Source organism: Littorina saxatilis, linkage group LG17 (genome assembly GCF_037325665.1).
Source record: "Littorina saxatilis isolate snail1 linkage group LG17, US_GU_Lsax_2.0, whole genome shotgun sequence".
Taxonomy (NCBI): Eukaryota; Metazoa; Mollusca; class Gastropoda; order Littorinimorpha; family Littorinidae; genus Littorina; species Littorina saxatilis.
In genome coordinates, this window is record NC_090261.1 from 32,215,484 (window position 1) to 32,237,856 (window position 22,373).

At 40.8% G+C, this 22,373-nt stretch overlaps 1 protein-coding gene across 1 annotated transcript; it reads left to right on the plus strand.

Moving 5' to 3' along the window:
- The first annotated feature begins 457 nt into the window (after nt 1–457).
- On the plus strand, nt 458–14,420 carry LOC138952899 (fibropellin-3-like). The gene is made up of 9 exons (XM_070324648.1): nt 458–852; nt 3,875–3,988; nt 4,719–4,832; nt 6,593–6,706; nt 8,386–8,499; nt 8,964–9,077; nt 12,508–12,621; nt 13,401–13,523; nt 14,004–14,420. Exons 1-9 carry the CDS (start codon nt 708–710, stop codon nt 14,261–14,263), a joined length of 1,212 nt encoding a protein of 403 aa, XP_070180749.1. The 5' UTR covers nt 458–707; the 3' UTR covers nt 14,264–14,420.
- Nucleotides 14,421–22,373: the final 7,953 nt, after the last annotated feature.

Consider the following 22,373-nt stretch of genomic DNA (forward strand, 5'->3'; position numbering starts at 1 on the left):
ACGATGATTTCCCTGGTTAACATACCAATCAGAAATCCTCTTTCTGGCATTCTTCTTATCCTTTCCTTGTCTACGATTTGCTTAACATTCAACCCACTGGAAGAATCCAACATTTGGGCGACATACAGTCTGAAGAACCACTACCAGTGTCAAAGGCTTTGCTGGTACACCAAACCGTGTGCTCGATATTCGTTTTACAACAAAAAAGACAATTCTGCGGCAACGGGAGACAACTGCGTTCTGCACGTGAACACCGGACAAGGGGACAGAACTGTGGATGAGGGATGGATGGATGGCATCGCTTCTGGAGATGGCCTGGTATGAATAGAATCATAATTAGAAAAATCATTGTGGAAAATACCAAGCTTTGTTTTTTATTGGTATACCATACGTAAATTTATGCAATTCATATTCAGTCCAGACATTAAGCATCGCCAATAAGTAAGTCACGTAACTGCTCTTATTCCTGTTGCTTACTTTATATTTAAATGCTTGTTTAATTTGGTCGTGCAACTGCTAAACTTGGCATTTCTGTTTTTATAATAGATATTAAGTTATTCAGGGTGATCTCGACAAGACTCGTCACGCGGAAGAAAGGTAGGCCTATTCTATAATTTAGTTCACAAGTTAATTCTAAATTAGGTCATGACAATTGTATTTATCATTCAGTCTTGGACTAAAACCGCTCACTCTTAATATAACAGACAATGATGAAGGTTTTTATTATTTCTGATTTACAGCCACTGAGTCATGGGTGTCTACCAAGGCCTTGCAGCGACACAGAAGTATGCATACCCGTATACCCCGTGGCTGGGGACGGACCCAGCGCCTTCTGTAGATATATGCCCAGAGGTAATATCATTTAAGTCCCACTCCTTCTCGAAAAAAACAGTTCGGCTCACCGTCTGAGATTGACTAGACGAGTTGCCCAGAGCGGTCTGCCTCGGGTCGCCCGCAGTGCGCATGACAGAAAGTCGTTTCTTGGGGCAGTGCAGGAAAGCGCTCGCGAAGCACTCAGCGAGCGGCTTTGGGATATGCTCGCCCACCGCGCGCTTCGTTTTCCAAGATGGCGGCGGTGTTTACACTGCGATGCCGTGTAGCGTGTCGCGGTCTTCTCGGCGTGGTTTTCGACGTGACCCGAGGGATCCACCGTTTTTCAAGGTCACGTTCAGGGACTACCCCAGCTAAATTTCCCATCATAACTACGTTCTGTCTGACGATTTCACTGACCGAATCGTCTGCTAGTTTAAGAAGTGCAACTTGTTTGCATATCTCTCAGCATTCGTGCCTTCTTCGTCGCCATCTTGAAGCGATTTGCCTCGTAAAAAGCCCGTTGCATAGACCAATCCAGAGCGACTTTGCTCTGAGCGGGCCACTGTGATTCTGAGCAACGCATGGCAGGCTCTAACATTGGTAAGACCATTCCTCTACAGTTGGTCACATACCAAAAATCAGCAGCCTGAGTGCGCCTTGTGCACAGTGGGACTTTTTTTTGATGAAATAATTTTGTAATTGCAACCAGTAGGTTTTTTTTTTTAAAGAAATTAATTTATAAAAAAAAAGCTACTCACCATGGGAAGCAGTTTGTTTGTTTGTTTGCTTAACGCATAGCCGACCACGAAGAACCATATCAGGGCGGTGCTGCTTTGACATATAACGTGCGCCACACACAAGACAGAAGTCGCAGCACAGACTTCATGTCTCACCCAGTCACATTATTCTGACACCGGACCAACCAGTCCTAGCACTAACCCCATAATGCCAGACGCCAGGCGGAGCAGCCACTAGATTGCCAATTTTAAAGTCTTAACCCACGACCTCCCGATCACGGGGCGGACGCCTTACCACTAGGCCAACTGTGCCGGTCTTGGGAAGCAGTCAGGTGTTGATGTTTGGTATGTGACCAATTGGAAAGATGTTCTTATCCTATGTAAACGTCTGGCCATGTCTGAGACAGTGAGTCGAACTGTTTTCACGGGATGTGCCTTTAATACTACAATTGTAATATTATTAATAATAAAACATGATTTATATAAATTGCAAAAATCCAGAGAAACCCTGTTCTATGTTTCCTTTTTCTTCCTTCTGTAATATGAATTCCTCTTTTTCCTAAATTAAATTAATCAAATTAATTCGGGAACATTTCAAGGTTAAATTTGTGTTTTTTTTCCCATAAGGCAGCTGAAGACTAATATGCAAGAAGTCTCGTTACGAACTGATTAAACTGTCCGTTTTCAAACTGAGCTTAATTCTAAATTGGAATTCGTATCAGGGGCGGATGAGTTCATTTTATGGGGGGGGGGGGGGGGGGGTTTCCAAAAGTATATTGTGAAGATATGGGTGTGAAGGCGCGAAGCGCCGAGCCGACGGCGTAAGGCGCCTAGCTTGTTAGGGGGGTCCGGGGGCATGCCCCCCCGGAAATTTGTGAAAAAAAGGATGCAAAATAGTGCAATCTGGTGCATTCTGAGGATGATCATTACCAGTTTCAGGCAGCAGATTTTATCACTGATTAATACCCCAAAAAAACACAATTTAAAAAAAAAATTATTGGGCTGGGGGGGGGGGGGGGGTTCCGGAAACCCCAGAAACCCCCCCTCGTCCGCCCCTGCGTATTCTTTCTCTTCCTCTACGTTCGGTGTTGGCTGCAGCTCCACGTTCACTCGTTGTTTTATTTTGCAAGAGTGGGCTTTTTTATAAAAAAATTTTAACGTATATGCCCCTACCCCGGTCATTTTTCCATTTAGTCAAGTTTTGACTAAATGTTTTAACATACAGGGGGAATCGAGACGAGGGTCGTGGGGTATGTGTGTGTGTGTGTGTGTGTACGTGTGTGTGTGTGTGTGTGTGTGTGTGTGTGTGTGTGTGTGTGTGTGTGTGTGTGTGTGTGTGTGTGTGTGTGTGTGTAGAGCGATTCAGAGTTAACTACTGGACCGATCTTTATGAAATTTTACATGAGAGTTCCTGGGTATGATATCCCCAGATTTTTTTTCTCATTTTTTGGATAAATGTCTTTGATGACGTCATATCCGGCTTTTTGTAAAAGTTGAGGCAGCACTGGCACACCCTCATTTTTCAATAAAATTGATTGAAATTTTGGCCAAGCAATCTTCGACGAAGGCCGGACTTTGGTATTGCATTTCAGCGTGGAGGCTTAAAAATTAATTAATGACTTTGGTCATTAAAAATCTGAAAATTGTTATTAAAACTATTCTTTTATAAAACGATCCAAAATTACGTTCATCTTTTTTTTCTCCATCATTTTCTGATTCCAAAAACATATAAATATGTTATATTAAAAAAAGCTCCGAAAATTAAACATATAAAAATTATAATTGAAATAAAATTTCCAAAATCGATTTAAAAACAATTTCATCTTATTCCTTGTCGGTTCCTGATTCCAAAAACATATAGATATGATATGTTTGGATTAAAAACACGCTCAGAAAGTTAAAACGAAGAGAGGTACAGAAAAGCGTGCATGCAGCACAGCGCAACCACTACCGCGCTAAACAGGCTCGTCAATTTCACTGCCTTTTGCACGAGCGGCGGACTACGGTCATTGTGAAAAAATGCAGTGCGTTCAGTTTCATTCTGTGAGTACCACAGCTTGACTAAATGTAGTAATTTCGCCTTACGCGACTTGTTTTTTATGCAGTCACACTCCGTTTGGGGAGGGGGTGGGGGTGATGTCCTTAATTATTTTTTTCTTTTCAAATGCCCAGTCTGTCAGTGAAAAATGTATATGCAGGGAGTAAAGTAGTTGATGAGGCTGTGCGAAAATGTTTGTTTTGTTTAGATCGTAATCACTCTGAGAGCCTACGTCAGCTGACTAAACCAAATAATAGTGTCTCTATTGTGCACGCGATGTCCACAGAAATAAAAGTGTGTGACTCCGGTCCCTGTCAGAACGGAGGGAGCTGTGAGGATTTGGTCAGCACCTACACGTGTCACTGTCTTGCGGGCTACACGGGGGATAACTGTCAAACTGGTAAAGGACACATCCACACACATTAACAGCGCCAACCAACACATGTACACACACACACACACACACACACACACACACACGCACTTCGACCCCACCTCCATCCACACACTGGCAGGCACAAACACGCGCGCGCAAACGCACAAACGCGCGTGCAAAGTACATGTAATGTATGCACGTTCATAATGGATTGCGTCGTTGTCAACAAACTCTGCCTCATTTAGCGTAAAAGCAGGGTTACCGGAGAAAGGCGGGCAAGTGGCTAAGACACTGTGAGCTGTTCATGTCCATTTACGTATAAGACGACCGCAAGCTTTCCCCTGGAACAGTTTGTAAGCCTATCCCTGAAATCCACAGAAATAGAACCGATCCACAGCTTCGTCTGAGCCTCATAGGCCGTTCTTCACTACATGTATGATCTATGTTAATTTACTCAAGGCATGCGGAAATATAATTTTAAATATTATCAAAAATTGATGTAACCCGTTGCTTTTCCCCTACATTGCTTTTTACAAATGTTTATGGTTAGTACCAGTGATTTATTTTGGAATTATGGAATCCTTATTTATTCAATCGACCTAACTTTATTTTTTGTTTGTGTATACATGTACAACTGAAACATTGCGTTTCTTCTTTTTCTATATTTTTATACGAGAGGGTTCGATGCTTGCAGTTACACAAAGCCGGATAGAGAAGATCTTCTCGGAATTTGGTTTTGAATGTTATTACACAGATATAGACGAGTGTGCCTCCAGCCCCTGTCAGAACGGAGGGAGCTGTGCGGACCAGGTCAACGTCTACACGTGCCACTGTCCTGCTGGCTTTACTGGAGATCACTGCGAAAATGGTAAACTGTGGGATACTCGTTTATTTATTTGTTTGTTTGTTTGTTTGTTTGCTTAACGCCCAGCCGACCACGAAGAGCCATATCAGGGCGGTGCTGCTTTGACATTTTAACGTGCGCCACACACAAGATAGAAGTCGCAGCACAGACTTCATGTCTCACCCAGTCACATTATTCTGACACCGGACCAACCAGTCCTAGCACTAACCCCATAATGCCAGACGCCAGGCGGAGCAGCCACTAGATTGCCAATTTTAAAGTCTTAGGTGTGACCCGGCCGGGGTTCGAACCCACGACCTCCCGATCACGGGGCGGACGCCTTACCACTAGGCCAACCGTGCCGGTCTTATTTGTTTGTCGTGCTTCATCTTAGTAGTGTATACATTTTTCGAGTAAGCTTTTTTATATTTAGTCAAGTTTTGACTAAATGTTTTAACATCGAGGGGGAATCGAAACGAGGGTCGTGGTGTATGTGCGTGTGTCTGTGTGTCTGTGTGTGTGTGTGTGTAGAGCGATTTAGACTAAACTACTGGACCGATCTTTATGAAATTTTACATGAGAGTTTCTGGGTATGAAATCCCCGAACGTTTTTTTCATTTTTTTGATAAATGTCTTTGATGACGTCATATCCGGCTTTTCGTGAAAGTTGAGGCGGCACTGTCACGCCCTCATTTTTCAACCAAATTGGTTGAAATTTTGGTCAAGTAATCTTCGACGAAGCCCGGACTTCGGTATTGCATTTCAGCTTGGTGGCTTAAAAATTAATTAATGACTTTGGTCATTAAAAATCAGAAAATTGTAAAAAAAAATTAAAAATTTATAAAACGATCCAAATTTACGTTTATCTTATTCTCCATCATTTGCTGATTCCAAAAACATATGAATATGTTATATTCGGATTAAAAACAAGCTCTGAAAATTAAATATATAAAAATTATTATCAAAATTAAATTGTCCAAATCAATTTAAAAACACTTTCATCTTATTCCTTGTCGGTTCCTGATTCCAAAAACATATAGATATGATATGTTTGGATTAAAAACACGCTCAGAAAGTTAAAACAAAGAGAGGTACAGAAAAGCGTGCTATCCTTCTTAGCGCAACTACTACCCCGCTCTTCTTGTCAATTTCACTGCCTATGCCGTGAGCGGTGGACTACGAGTATACGGTCTTGCTGCGTTGCATTGCGTTCAGTTTCATTCTGTGAGTTCGACAGCTACTTGACTAAATATTGTATTTTCGCCTTACGCGACTTGTTTTTATTGTGTCTTTGTGTTATTAGAAATGCGATGTGGTGCCAAAAGAAAATTTCCATGTTTGTGTAAAATGAAAATGGACATTAAAGTTTTCTCTCTTATCTTATCTGATGGTTTTTTTCTTCCTTTTTAGGCTTCCCTGTGAGTTCTGATTTTTTCTGTCTTTCGGTTTTCTGTTCTAAAATCCTTTTTTTTCTCCTTTTTGCTTTTTATGTAATTGGTGTGCATTCATTCTTGATTCTTTGACAGCATATTTGCTGTTCATTGATGTGACATTCTTTGAAATATTTATGCAGATGCAATTCTATCAGACAAACTACAGTATGCACAAAAGATAAAATTATAACAATTTTTTTTTTAACAAAATGTGCATTATCCATTCAAACAATTGTGCCAACGCATTTTTTCGGAAAAGGCTCTGTAGTATGTTTAAAAGATTAAAAATAGGATCAAAAGTATGTACATGAAGCGTTTTCGTAACTTTGCCTTTTCTTTGTATGTACTCAGATATAGACGAATGTGCCTGTGGTCCATGTCAGAATGGAGGTAACTGCACAGACTGGGTAGACGGTTTCACGTGCGATTGTCAGGCAGGCTACACAGGAGCACTTTGTGAAAATGGTGATTGCTTTTGTCTCCTGCGCGCGCGCGCGCGCGCGCGCGTGTGTGTGTGTGTGTGTGTGTGTGTGTGTGTGAGTGTGTGTGTGAGTGTGTTTGTTTTTGTGAGTGTGTGTGTGTGTGTGTGTGCAGTGTGTGTGTGTGTGTGTGTGTGTGTGTGTGTTTGTGCTTGTGTGTGTGTGTGTGTGTGTGTGTAATTTTTACCAGAGCGCATTCACATTTAAGGCCGGGGTTACTAGTGCATTATCTAAATCCCAGGTCAGATCCGTTTAAGAGTTTGTGCATAGGTTCCTTTAAGCAATATATAGACATCCGTAGAAAGAAAAGAGGAGGTCACCTGGTTAATGTTTTTAACATTTTTGTTATCTGGGGGTGGTCAAATAGGATTTTCTCTAAGACACTATGATTTTTTGAATGTTAACGTCATTGACATTTTAGGCCTTGCGTATGAAAAAGAATACATTTTCCGGTGTAGACAAATGGATAGAACGTATCAATATATATTATAATATGGTACTTCACAAAATGTATGTGGAATATTATCCAGGGTTTTAGAAGCTATTTTACACACAAAAACTATCATAAATTTAATGGTATACACGTTATAATACAATGACCCTGGGTCAAATTATTACTTAATTTGAACATAGGTAACTTCAATTTATATACTATGAAAACCACAAAAGAAAATAGGATGTGACCAAGTGATTACTCCACATTTGCCCCACCCCAACTTAAGCTACCCCTTTTGTATAACTTGATCTCCTTTTGAATATTTGCAACGTGATCTACCTCTGTATAACTTAAAGGCATACTAACGCACTCCCGTGTTTACAAAGTGTAGTTTGCCCACAATCGATGTCAAACGCACCATAAGACCATATAATGACGATACGTCACCATGCGCGGACCATAATACATGCATTACAGCTTGTTCTAGCCTCTGAAAAAGTGAGGATGTCAACAAAGCCGCGGTGTTCTCTCCCTTGCATCAACGTTACATGTGTTGCCAAATCTATAAATAGGACGATCCAGATCAAAATGAAAATTCAAATATCTCAACATTTAAGGGGTCCTAGACCACAATATTTTGCAGGGAACTTAATTTAGTCTGTCTCCAGCTGTTGGTAAAGCAATTAGCGTGTATAGTCATCGAGTACATATGGCTTTAAGCTAATTCAGAATTAAAAAAAACCAAGAAAGATAAGTTGTTGGAACGTTGTTATTGACAAAAATACATTACAATCACATAAATAAAATAATGAAAATAAATAAAAATACGTGATTGTAACGTATTTCTGTCAATAAGAACGTTCCAACAACTTACCTTTCTTGTTTTTTTATTTTAAGCTACCTCTGTTATATAACTCGATCTCCCTCTGCATGACTTGAGTTACCTCTGCATAACTAGGGCTACCTCTGTTATATAACTCGATCTCCCTCTTATAACTTGAACTACCTCTGTTATATAACTCGATCTCCCTTTGTATGACTGGAGCTACCTCTGTATAACTAGTGCTACCTCTGTTCTACAACTTGATCTGCCTCTGGATAACTTGATGTATTTATTTGTGTGTAACATGATGCACATATGCGTAACTTTTTTAACGTTGTAAGTTATCACACGTCTTTTCATTTTATTGTATCAATTCTTTTAATTAAAGTCATTCTTATCAATTCAGATATAGATGAGTGTGCCTCCAGCCCCTGTCAGACCGGAGGGAGCTGTGTCGACCAGGTCAACGCCTACACGTGCGACTGTCCAGCTGGTTTTACTGGAGATCACTGCGAAACTGGTAACCTGGGGGATTATCTTTTATTTATTTGTTTGTTGTGCTTTGTGTGTGTTTTCTTCCTTTTTTAGCTTCTCTGTGTGTTCTGTTGTTTCTGTTTTTGTTTGTTTTTAAATCCCTTTTTTCTTCTTTTTTGCTTTTCATGTAATTGGTGCGCATTCAAACTAGTTTCTTTCTTTCTTGATTCTTTGACAGCTTTTTTGCTGTTCACTGATGTGACATTCGTTGAAACATTTATGAAGACGCAATTCCTATCAGACAATAATACAGTATGCACAAAAGATAAAATAATAACAAAATGATAAAAATTTAACAACAGTTTCCTCAACAAATTGTGCCATTTCTCTGAAAAACCCTGCAGCATGTTGAAAAAAACAACCCCACCAAAAAGGATCAAAAGTAACCCACGACTTCTGTGTGTCCATGAATCGTTTTCGTAACTTTGCCTTTTCTGTGTGTATACTCAGATATTGACGACTGTGCCTGTGGTCCCTGTCAGAACGGAGGGGATTGCACAGACTGGGTCGACGGTTTCACGTGCGACTGTCTTGCAGGCTACACAGGAGCACTTTGTGAATATGGTGAATGCCTTTTTCTTCCATGTGTGTGTATGTGTGTGTGTGTGTGTGTAAGTTAGTGTGTGTGTGTGTGTGTGTGTGTGTGTCTGTGCGTGTGTGTGTGTGTGTGTGTGTGTGTGTGTGTGTGTGTGTGTGAGGTTCCTTTGAGCAATATGTAGACATCCGTAGAAAGAAAAGAGGAGGTCACCTGGTTAATGTTTTAACAATCTTTGTTGTCTTGGGGTGGTCAAATAAGATTTTCTCTGAGACACTATGATTTTTTTTTTAATGTTAAACGTCATTGACATTTTAGGCCTTGCGTATGAAAAAGAATACATTTTTCGGTGTAGGCAGATGGATAGAACGTATCAATATATAGCATAATATGGTATTTCACAAAATACATGTGGAATAAAATCCAAGATTTTAGAAGCTATTTTACCACAAAAAAACTATCATGAATTTAATGGTAAACACGTTATAATACTATAACCCTGGGTCAAACCATTACCAAATTTGAACATAGGTAACTTCAATTTATACACTATCAAAACCACAAAAGAACAAGTCGCGTAAGGCGAAATAACTACATTTAGTCATAGACCTATATTAGTCAAGCTGTGGAACTCACAGAATGAAACTGAACGTAGTCCGCCGCTAGTGCAAAAGGCAGTGAAAGTGACGAGCCTGTTTGGCGCGGTAGCGGTTGCGCTGTGCTTCATAGCACGCTTTACTGTACCTCTCTTCGTTTTAACTTTCTGAGCGTGTTTTTAATCCAAACATATCATATCTATATGTTTTTGGAATCAGGAACCGACAAGGAATAAGATGAAATAGTTTTTAACACGATTTCGGAAATTTAATTTTGATCATAATTTTTATATTTTTAATTTTCAGAGCTTGTTTTTAATCCGAATATAACATATTTATATGTTTTTGGAATCAGAAAATGATGAAGAATAAGATGAACGTAAATTTGGATCGTTTTATAAATTATTTTTTTTTTTACAATTTTCAGATTTTTAATGACCAAAGTCATTAATTAATTTTTAAGCCACCAAACTGAAATGCAATACCGAAGTCCGGCCTTCGTCGAAGATTGCTTGGCCAAAATTTCAATCAATTTGATTGAAAAATGAGGGTGTGACAGTGCCGCCTCAACTTTTACAAAAAGCCGGATATGACGTCATCAAAGACATTTATCGAAAAAAAGAAAAAAACGTCCGGGGATATCATACCCAGGAACTCTCATGTCAAATTTCATAAAGATCGGTCCAGTAGTTTAGTCTGAATCGCTCTACACACACACACAGACAGACAGACACACACACACACACACATACACCACGACCCTCGTCTCGATTCCCCCTCTATGTTAAAACATTTAGTCAAAACTTGACTAAATGTAAACAAGTCGCGTAAGGCGAAAATACAATATTTAGTCAAGTAGCTGCCATTTTTCAGCAAGACCGTATACTCGTAGCATCGTCAGTCCACCGCTCATGGCAAAGGCAGTGAAATTGACAAGAAGAGCGGGGTAGTAGTTGCGCTAAGAAGGATAGCACGCTTTTCTGTACCTCTCTTTGTTTTAACTTTCTGAGCGTGTTTTTAATCCAAACATATCATATCTATATGTTTTTGGAATCACGAACCGACAAGGAATAAGATGAAAGTGTTTTTAAATTGATTTGGACAATTTAATTTTGATAATAATTTTTATATATTTAATTTTCAGAGCTTGTTTTTAATCCGAATATAACATATTTATATGTTTTTGGAATCAGCAAATGATGGAGAATAAGATAAACGTAAATTTGGATCGTTTTATACATTTTTATTTTTTTTAACAATTTTCAGATTTTTAATGACCAAAGTCATTAATTAATTTTTAGGCCACCAAGCTGAAATGCAATACCGAAGTCCGGGCTTCGTCGAACATTACTTGACCAAAATTTCAACTAATTTGGTTGAAAAATGAGGGCGTGACAGTGCCGCCTCAACTTTCACGAAAAGCCGGATATGACGTCATCAAAGACATTTATCAAAAAAATGAAAAAAACGTATGGGGATTTCATACCCAGGAACTCTCATGTCAAATTTCATAAAGATCGGTCCAGTAGTTTAGTCTGAATCGCTCTACACACACACACAGACACACAGACACACAGACACACAGACACACGCACATACACCACGACCCTCGTTTCGATTCCCCCTCGATGTTAAAATATTTAGTCAAAACTTGACTAAATGTAAAAAAGGGTGTGTGACCAACTGATTACTCCATATTTGTCCCACCCCAACTTAAGCTACCCCTTTTGTATAACTTGATCTCCCTTTGAATATTTGTATGGTTATCTACCTCTGTATAACTTAAGCTACCTCTGTTATATAACTCGATCTCCCTCTGTATGAATTAAGCTACCTCTGTATTACTAGTGCAACCTTTGTTCTGAAATTTAATCTGCCTTTGAATAATTCGATGTAATTATGTGTATGTAACATGATACACCTATGCGTAACTTGTTTATCGTTGTAAGTTATAACACGTCTTTTCATTATATTTAGTCAAGTTTTGACTAAATATTTTAACATCGAGGGGGAATCGAAACGAGGGTCGTGGTGTATGTGCGTGTGTGTGTGTGTGTGTCTGTGTGTCTGTGTGTCTGTGTGTGTAGAGCGATTCAGACTAAACTACTGGACCGATCTTTATGAAATTTGACATGAGAGTTCCTGGGTATGAAATCCCCATACGTTTTTTTCATTTTTTTGATAAATATCTTTGATGACGTCATATCCGGCTTTTCGTGAAAGTTGAGGCGGCACTGTCACGCCCTCATTTTTCAACGAAATTGGTTGAAATTTTGGTCAAGTAATCTTCGACGAAGCCCGGGGTTCGGTATTGCATTTCAGCTTGGTGGCTTAAAAATTAATTAATGACTTTGGTCATTAAAAATCTGAAAATTGTAAAAAAAAATAAAAATTTATAAAACGATCCAAATTTACGTTTATCTTATTCTCCATCATTTGCTGATTCCAAAAACATATAAATATGTTATATTCGGATTAAAAACAAGCTCTGAAAATTAAATATATAAAAATTATTATCAAAATTAAATTGTCCAAATCAATTTAAAAACACTTTCATCTTATTCCTTGTCGGTTCGTGATTCCAAAAACATATAGATATGATATGTTTGGATTAAAAACACGCTCAGAAAGTTAAAACAAAGAGAGGTACAGAAAAGCGTGCTATCCTTCTTAGCGCAACTACTACCCCGCTCTTCTTGTCAATTTCACTGCCTTTGCCATGAGCGGTGGACTGACGATGCTACGAGTATACGGTCTTGCTGAAAAATGGCAGCTACTTGACTAAATATTGTATTTTCGCCTTACGCGACTTGTTTTATCTATTCATCAATTATTTAAATTAAAGTCATTCTTATCAATTCAGATATAGACGAGTGTGCCTCCAGCCCCTGTCAGAACGGAGGGAGCTGTGTCGACCAGGTCAACGCCTACACGTGCGACTGTACAAACGGCTACGCTGGAGTTAATTGTGAGAATGGTATGTTAAACAGTTTAATCTTTTTGCAATTACTAGACTATTGACTCTGAATTTTGGCTAACACTTTTTTTAAAATTATTTATTTATCTATTTAACCGAAACAAACCAATCTTTTGCATTTTATTTTTTCTCTCCCTAGAACTCCAAAGGCAAACTAGTGGTCGGAAGATAAATTGTTGTATGCTGTCGGTCGAACTGCTTTATTCACGCCGTTCTCGCTGCTCTTTTGTTAAGTGGGTAATCCTAATTTACTGACAGCTCAGCCATTAAAATTGTTAAAGCCACGACCTGTGTCATCAACTGCAAATCGATCGATCGCCATGCTTGACCACTTATCAGTCGGGCTTCTGAAATGTTGTTAGGGCATTGACCGAAGACAGACTTTCTAGCTATTACCTGTACGGTGTTGCCGGTGTTGGTGATGGTGATGGTGACGATGATGATGACAACGACAATAACGGCGGTGGTAGTGATGATGATGATGATGATGATGATGATGATGATGATGATGATGATGACGACGACAACGACGACGACGACGACGACGATAACGACGACGACGACGACGACGACGATGATGATGATGATGATGATGATGATGATGATGATGATGATGATGATGACGATGATGATAATGTACGGTGGTGGTAGTGACGACATCGATGGTGAAGATGACGACGACGATGATGACTACGATGCTGATGATGACGACGACGACAACGATGATGATGATGATGATGATGATGACAACGATGATACATGTGTGCATTTTATCACAGGCGTTTGGCTGAATTCGGCCTGTACTGAGACCTGCGAGTGGAACATGACAGCCTGTTTCTCTGGCCGCTGTCTGTGTAAAGATGGCTACTACTTCTCGCACTCCCAGTACGCCTGTGTGCGCAGTAAGTTATATTTCTTGATTTGAAATTTAAGACAGACAGACAGAAAGACGGATAGACGGACGGACGGACGGACAGACAGACAGACAGACAGACAGACAGACAGACAGACAGACAGACAGACAGACAGACAGACAGACAGACAGACAGACAGACAGACAGACGCATATAAATATACGTTGACCCATGCATAGAGACAATACTTACACAGACACACGGACTGACACACACACACACACACACACAAAAAAAGAAGCACAAATAGGCAGGCAGACAAAAAGCCGGACTGACGGACATGAAAGGAGGGATAGACAGACATACATACAGACAGACGGACACACAGACAGACAATATAGAATCACCACAAGCACACACAACCCATCCCTACCTCTTCACCCAAACTACCAAACACATCAATGAGAAACTACCACCACCACCACCACCACCACAATCATTATCAGCTATTCCTTTTATTTTCCACAGGCTGCGCCGAGCTTACCCAAACCTTCCTTCGCTACGAGAACTTCGACTTGGAAGACCACGACATGTCTGCGGGTGGGGGAGGTCGCGCCGAGGCCTCTTTGTGCAAAGCCATGTGCATCGACAACCAGTGTAAAGCTTTTGTTCACCTGTATATGTCGGAATGGACTTCCTGCTACTTCAAGGACGGATCCGCCACGGAACATCCGGGTAGCTGGATCTCCAAGGACGTCACCGACACCTACCAGAGAACCTGCGTCTGAGGCTTTGCCCGGCCATCGCTGAGGTTCTGCCTTGAAACCTGTCCCCCGTTTCTTTGACGCGAGAATTGGCGAGTGAAGCGAGTGGCGCGAGGAAGTAGCGTTTCTTGGTCAATTCTCGCTGCGAGCAACGCTAGGATTTGGCGAGAGTAGGCGAGCATGCCTTGGAGGTGCTCGCTTCGCGAGAAAAATGGCCGCCGCTCTTCTGCCCATTGGCTGTTTATCGAACAGTGCAAACGACTTTTTTTGGTATCTACTGATGGTGCTGAATTCTTGCGTATCTAGCCATCAAACCGTTTCGTATTCACTCTCTCTGTCTTGCTTTGTGAGATGTTTGGTGCAAGCCGTTCTCGCTTGAAAGAAACGGGGGACTGCATGTACTGTGCGTTTGATTATGTAATCTTTTCGATTTTGCCCCCAATCGGACAACCCTCATCGCCCTACCCGCAGGGAAAGTAGTGAATTTTGTTTAAGTATAGTATTCCCCTCCGATCTACCAGTGTGAAAAGATCTTATCATTTCGCAGACCTGTAAATCTATTTAGTTTGCAACACGGAGACCACCAGGTAAACTGAGAAATGAAACAAAATAGAATCGGTTCTGAATCGCCGAACAGGTTGAAGGGACATGTCACATGAAAAACCAACAACCAACCTCTCCGATCTTTTACCTTGAGATCTTTGTGACACAGTGGTGTGCGATTGTATATAGTCCCTTCTCTCCTCGACATGTCCGTATCTCCTTACCCGCTATGAAATCTTGAAACTAAGTTTCGCTACCGATACTTAATTTGTTTAAGAGAGGAATTTAACACATGTAAAAAGCTTTTGTTGCTCGTATAATTTTTTTTTAACATTTTAATTAATAAGAGTCACGCTTCAATGTATGACAGTGACCATTGTAACATTGCCTGAAGTAAAAACATTTGAGAGAAAAAAATCAGAACGTTGTCGACTAATGTGTCCGTTACCTTTCATCATCTCCGGAATTATTGGAGTTTTTCTCAATGTTCTTCTGAGCAGCAACTCTCTCCTACTTTTCTTTCTTCATTTTCATCTCCGCATGCACATCAGCTTTCGAGACTCAAAGGCTCTTCTATTCTCCTAGCAAGTTTTTGTTTTAATGTTTGTGAAGCTGCAATTGGACTAACTGTTGTAAATGCAATGACATGTTCATCGTAGTTACGTACCATGGAGGCAGGATTGCAATATGGGATGGCAATATGCATCGGGAAACAAATTTAGTCATCGTTGAATCAGTAGCTTATTTACCTCAAATCCCGGTGTCAAGCACACACTTCCGAGAAAAATGACCAAGTGTGCCTTCAATCGTGTCAGGCGCAGCGTTGTGCTTTTGCTCCGCTTTGAACGGGTTAACCCCCGTGAATATGGATACACTTCTCCTTGCATGCACCTGTCTGATGTTTGAGAAGTTGAAACTTGAAGGGAAATAACAGCTGAATTAAATGTCCATTTGAGCTGTGTACTACGGAGGTATAATTGCAATGTTATGGCATATGTAACTTGCAGTCTAGACAAAGCCCTGAATCCCCAATTTTTGTCAGTTTTACACGCCTGAAACATCAACGGTGTTCTTGCAAAGTAGCCCCGTGGAAGTGATTTCACACACTGAAAAAGAGCGAACATTTGAGGTCACTCAGTGAGACGGTGAACCCAGAGATGCCAACTACTACAGCATTTAGAACACATTGCTACGCTGTTACGCCAAGCTTAAAATTGCTACGCTCAAACAAATAATAACAAACATGCAGCAGTTTTCTCTTTCTTGTGAGTCCTGGTACTCATTTCTGATTCTCACTCCTTGTAAGTATCATAAAACATTGTCCACACTGAAAAGTTGCACTGTTGAATACTCTCTAATGGCCGTTATGTTTCTTTTATCTAAAATAACTTTTTTTTACATTTAGTCAAGTTTTGACTAAATGTTTTAACATAGAGGGGGGAATCGAGACGAGGGTCGTGGTGTATGTGTGTCTGTCTGTCTGTCTGTGTGTGTGTGTAGAGCGATTCAGACTAAACTACTGGACCGATCTTTATGAAATTTGACATGAGAGTTCCTGGGTATGATATCCTCAGACTTTTTTTCATTTTTTTGATAAATGTCTTTGATGACGTCATATCCGGCTTTTCGTGAAAGTTGAGGCGGCACTGTCACGCTCTCATTTTTCAACCAAATTGGTTGAAATTTTGGTCAAGTAATCTCCGACGAAGCCCGGACTTCGGTATTGCATTTCAGCTTGGTGGCTTAAAAATTAATTAATGACTTTGGTCATTAAATATCTGAAAATTTTTATTTTTTTATTTTTTTATAAAACGATCCAAATTTACGTTCATCTTATTCTCCATCATTTTCTGATTCCAAAAACATATAAATATGTTATATTTGGATTAAAAACAAGCTCTGAAAATTAAAAATATAAAAATTATGATCAAAATTAAATTTTCGAAATCAATTTAAAAACACTTTCATCTTATTCCTTGTCGGTTCCTGATTCCAAAAACATATAGATATGATATGTTTGGATTGAAAACACGCTCAGAAAGTTATAACGAAGAGAGGTACAGAAAAGCGTGCTATCCTTCTCAGCGCAACTACTACCCCGCTCTTCTTGTCAATTTCACTGCCTTTACCATGAGCGGTGGACTGACGATGCTACGAGTATACGGTCTTGCTGCGTTGCATTGCGTTCAGTTTCATTCTGTGAGTTCGACAGCTACTTGACTAAATGTTGTATTTTCGCCTTACGCGACTTGTTTTAATGTTTATATTCTTGCGCGAAATAAACTAAATGTGGATGTGCGAATACATTTTAGACAATGCTTCACCGAAACGCCATTATTTTTGCAACGCTGAAAATTAAAATTTTGTTTTTAAATTGTCACAGGGGTTGGCTGGTCTGTGAACCTTACACAGCGGGGTTAAATCGGGATATTGTCCACACAACTCCTTGAGTGTTATATGCCTTCGTTCACGCACGTGGACTTACTTTTATCAGAGACATAGATAGAATGGTATGTATGTCTCTGCTTTTATGAAAGAGTCTTTCTTCAAGAACGCATACACCAGCGAACATTGGGTAACTGCCGGCCGGTCTACCAGAGACCGTAGAGTCTCTGGGTCTACTGGCAACGTCACACTGGACATTTCTACCAGAGAACCTGGCATCAGATTTGAGCGGGCTAGCGTACTTTCCCATCCCGTTTCACCCCTTACCACCAAGAAACCGGGCCACGCTACTCTTGCTTCTTCTTCTCCGTTCATGGGCTGAAACTCCCCCGTTCACTCATGGTTTAGCACGAGTGGGGTTTTACGTGTATGAGCGTTTTTACCCCGCCATTTAGGTAGCCATACGCCACTTTCGGAGGACTCGAGTTACTCTTGCGATGTGGCATGATCAAATGACGTCTTTGAAAGGACACAGGACTAGAACTGAGGCAAAATTAAAAGGAAAGTGTTATAACCTACTCCCATCCTAGCAGACTTGAAGATTTTACTTCCCCCTCTCCCCCCTTTTAAAAACAAAACAAATTCTGTGCTTATGTTAAACATAACAATGACTTTACCTTTTGTGATGGTTTGTTTTGTTCGTTCAAAATACTTAAGTGCAATATGTAATGGGTTTGTGGTCTTTAAGAATCTCAGGAATGTTGCTGACACTTAATGACAAAAATAAAAGTGTCTATGTCGTTTAACTGTGGTCAACCGCCTTCAGTGCATAATAAGGGAACGATCAGCAGTAAAAGCTTTTGTGTTACTGGTCTCAATGACCAGTCGATATCCCCCCCCACCCCCGCCTCTCATTTCGCACGCTGTTGGACATAATTCTGGATGTTGAGTCAACTGTTTCGGACAAATCGAATCATTTTCTTTTATTCTCTCTCTCTAATTTGCATTCTTCTTCGTTACCGGTTAAACTTTTAAACAGAAATGTACATTGAAGAGTTCAAACTAGTAGTGATCATTTGATATTAATCAGTTTTAACCGAATATTGTTCATTGATACTTTATTTTTGCATTGTTGAGAAACCTTAAAATCATAACTGAAATCATCAAAACCTGATAGCATTCCAAAAACACCAATATATCACTTTTGTATTTTCCTATTGGATAAAACGCACTGACTGTGACAAACCCACAACAGGAGGAAGGACACAATTCATTACCTGTCAATCATACTTGATACAATCGAACCTGTCCTTGCGACCACCTCTTGAACGCGATGACCTGCTCAGTACGAAAAACCCCAAGAATCCCAGACGATCCACCCCCCCCCCCCCTCCCCAATATAATTCACCTTTCCATTTCGACCACCTGCCTATAACGACCACATTTGCTCGGTTCATTGGGTGGTCGTTTTAGACAAGTTCGACTGTATTGGGGTTATGGTAAACAACCGTCACACATGCTTTAACTATCGATAGAAAGTGTGTGTGTTTTCCCACACTCATTCGACCCGAGAGGAGTTGGCCTTTCTTTTCATACTGAATTATGGAGACAATGGCCACATCAGGTATTGATGAGTCTGGGTCTGCCCTGTCCGTAAGGACTGTCAGAAACAACGAAAACCAAGCAGACCAAAACAAAGCGCGCAGAACAGAACAGAACCTCACGCACGAACCCCACGCCCCCCCCCCTCCCAACGCAAACTGCAAAACACACAAAAACACACTAAAAAAATAGTCTTAACCACTCGCCCCCCCCCAACACACACAGCAAAGCACACAAACCCACACTAAAAAATAGTCTGATTGAGTTTAAAGTGTGTGAGAAACAGCATTGTTGGTACATTTTACTTCCACCATTCAAATCTGACCACATTGATATTTTCAAACCTGTTTCTTGGTACAGACTTATATCATTCTGCTCAGTTTGGTGTAATCTTCTTATCAGTTCTCCTGAAGTGTTGTAAGAAACTGAAATCTCAGTCGTGACTGCGAGAGCAGTGATGACAATTGACTGAGTTGTGTTTTTTGCTTGGCAGCGGAATGCCACTTTTATCTTTCCAATTGCCGCCGAAGACACTGAGGAAGTCAGGGTAATATCCTGTTCAAAGAAGAGCCAGGAAATAACATGTTGCATCCATTAAATTTAGACAACGTCCGTCGGCGAACGAGAAAATGTAGAGATTGCGGGGAAAGCGACCGCATACCGAGTACGGAAACGAGACAAAAATGACATCATATTCTCGTCTCACAGTGCTGGTGTAACAACCGTTCAACCTCCCACGGATTTTACCCCGGGGAACAGACTGATATCACTAAACAATGTTACATAGACTGAAAGTCTGGGACAACAAAAACGACATCTTTGTCACGTTTCCGTACTCGGTATCCGGTCGTTGTCGTCGCAACCTCTCTAATGTCCTAACACTGTTATTTGGTGAAGATGAAAGGAGTTTTATACCCTTTCCCCTAACATTTTTTTTTAAAGCTTGGTTACTAGTTTGAAAGTTTGTGGTTTAGATGCCTTTAAGCTTTAAAATCGAGCCTTTTTTCAAATTTCGAGGTTGACTATCTTTCTCTTCGTAACTTGAATTATTAACAATCACGTGTCAAGCATAAATACCTTTCTCCACACAATGCCACAGGCAATTATCACCATTCAATTTCTTGATTGAAATCTGAGCAGCAATCACAATGAAATGAATCATTGGTGTTTATGAAACGGTCATTTTATTTCGCACGGGTGAATTCCAGATGGCTTTATTCATGTGGCTATCTTCTGAATTATCTCATTATCTAATGAACCCGCTGCTAAAACACAGATTCGATTATCACAGGCGTGTAGATAATCCTATAGGCCTAAGCTCTCAGCGATTCATTCAGGAAATTAATATGTAAATTGAAAGGAAGACAAGCCGTGAAACTGGGGTGTACACCCTTGAAAAACTACTAATTCACAGAATAGAAAAAAGATAACAAAAGAGGGCGAGAAAGAGAGAGAACGAATAACGAACGAATACGAACGAATATATTTGATCAAATGTGAGAGAGAGAGAGAGAGAGAGAGAGAGAGAGAGAGAGAGAGAGAGAGAGAGAGAGAGAGAGAGAGAGGGAGAGAGAGAAAGAGAGAAAGAGAGAGATAGAGAGAGAGAGAGGGGGAGAGAGAGAGAGAGAACAGAGAGGCAGAGACAGACAGACCAAGAGAGAGAGAGAGAGAGAGAGAGACAGACAGACAGACAGACAGACAGACAGACAGAAATAAGGAAAGACAGAGAGATTCCTTAGGACCACAAGAACACGGAAGTTCACAAACTCAAATGGGAAATGCTGGTTTGGCTTCGTGAGACAATCTTCGATTGTTGAGGCGTATCACAGGCGGTACAATTATTGTGCAAATGCCCTGTCATTCCTCCGATATTTATCATCATCGTCAGCGACCCGCTTCCAGCCATAACAATGGGCTCAGCAATTGTTCACGGGTTGAAAAATCGGCAAATACTTGCTAAAAAAAATGGACTCAGAGATTATTCACGAGTAGACTAATCGGCAAATACTTGCTAAAAGATTTTGGAAGTTGGGTTTCAATGCAAGGGTAATGCGAGAGGCATTTTGGTGACGTCCCGTATCCCCCCCCCCCCTCTACCCCCTTCACAATTACCCCTCCCGAATCATCCGCTGCCATATCGCCCCACTCTCCACTTATTTATCAACAACACACACACACACACACAAACACACTCACACACACACACACACACACACACACACACACACACACACACACACACACACACACACACACACACACACACACACACAAAATAATTAATACATACGCTTTCAGAGGTGAGCCAAAGACTAGGCTATGTCATCGATTAGCCCTTTTTAAGTTCAGGAAGATTGTTTGCCTCATCTTAAAAAAGAAAACGATCACATGCTTTTGGTAGAAGTGGATCGACATTTAACAGCACCAGTAAGGAGGAACCCCCCCCCCCCCTTTTAAAGACCCCCTAATTTAAGACTCCCTCCCTTTCAAGACCCTGTTTTCTCAGTCTTTTTGTTCATAACCTCTGTAAATGTACCCCCACGTTAAGATTCCCTCTTCTAAAGACCGGATTTGGGCGGGGATGTAGCTCAGTCGGTAGCGCGCTGGATTTGTATCCAGTTGGCCGCTGTCAGCGTGAGTTCGTCCCCACGTTCGGCCGCGAGAGATTTATTTCTCAGAGTCAACTTTCTGTGCAGACTCTCCTCGGTGTCCGAACACCCCCGTGTGTACACGCAAGCACAAGACCAAGTGCGCACGAAAAAGATCCTGTAATCCATGTCAGAGTTCGGTGGGTTATAGAAACACGAAAATACCCAGCATGCTTCCTCCGAAAACGGCGTATGGCTGCCTAAATGGCGGGGTAAAAAACAGTCATACACGTAAAATTCCACTCGTGCAAAAAACCCACACGAGTGTACGTGGTAGTTTCAGCCCACGAACGCAGAAGAAGAAGAAGAGAAGAAAGACCGGATTTTCTCAGATTTTTCGAGGTCTTAAAGGGGGAGGTTTCACTGTACTGAAAACTTACACAAGCATGTATTTGTTTAAAAAAAAAAAAAAGGACAATAACGTACGTCATTGAGTTTCCCAAGAGTGTGTGTAATCATGTCGATGTGCCTTCGGTCTTTCGTAAATTTAATTCCTCAATATCTTTTTGTCAGTTGTTGATGGTGTCACGCATATATTCGAAATTGAATGAGTAGTGATGCGCAACGGTTAATCGACAAACCACAGCCGATCAGTCGTCTCAGTTGTCGTTAGCTAATGGAGAATGTATGCAGTTTTTAAAAGGTCAGTAACGCAGTAATCAGAGCGATATATCCCATTGTTTTTTTTTATCGGTGTCTGTTGCCCACGCCTCCAGCGTTGAAAAGCGTTTTAGGTTGTTTTTCTCCCCCGAAATCGGCGTATGCTGCCTGAATGGCGGGGTAAAAACGGCCATACACGTTAAAATCCACTCGTGCAAAAACGTGAGTGAACGTGGGAGTTTCTTCTTCTCTTCTTCTGCGTTCGTGGGCTGAAACTCCCACGTACACTCGTGTTTTTTGCACGAGTGGAATTTTACGTGTAGGACCGTTTTTACCCCGCCATTTAGGCAGCCATT

What these genes read in the sequence shown, in the direction of transcription:
- LOC138952899 (XM_070324648.1), top strand. Translation starts at nt 708, where the DNA reads ATGATGAAGGTTTTTATTATTTCTGATTTACAGCCACTGAGTCATGGG. An exon ending in CTGTAGATATATGCCCAGAG is followed by an intron (nt 853 to 3,874) that starts GTAATATCATTT and finishes CGATGTCCACAG; the next exon opens with AAATAAAAGTGTGTGACTCC. An exon ending in AGGAGCACTTTGTGAATATG is followed by an intron (nt 9,078 to 12,507) that starts GTGAATGCCTTT and finishes TTATCAATTCAG; the next exon opens with ATATAGACGAGTGTGCCTCC.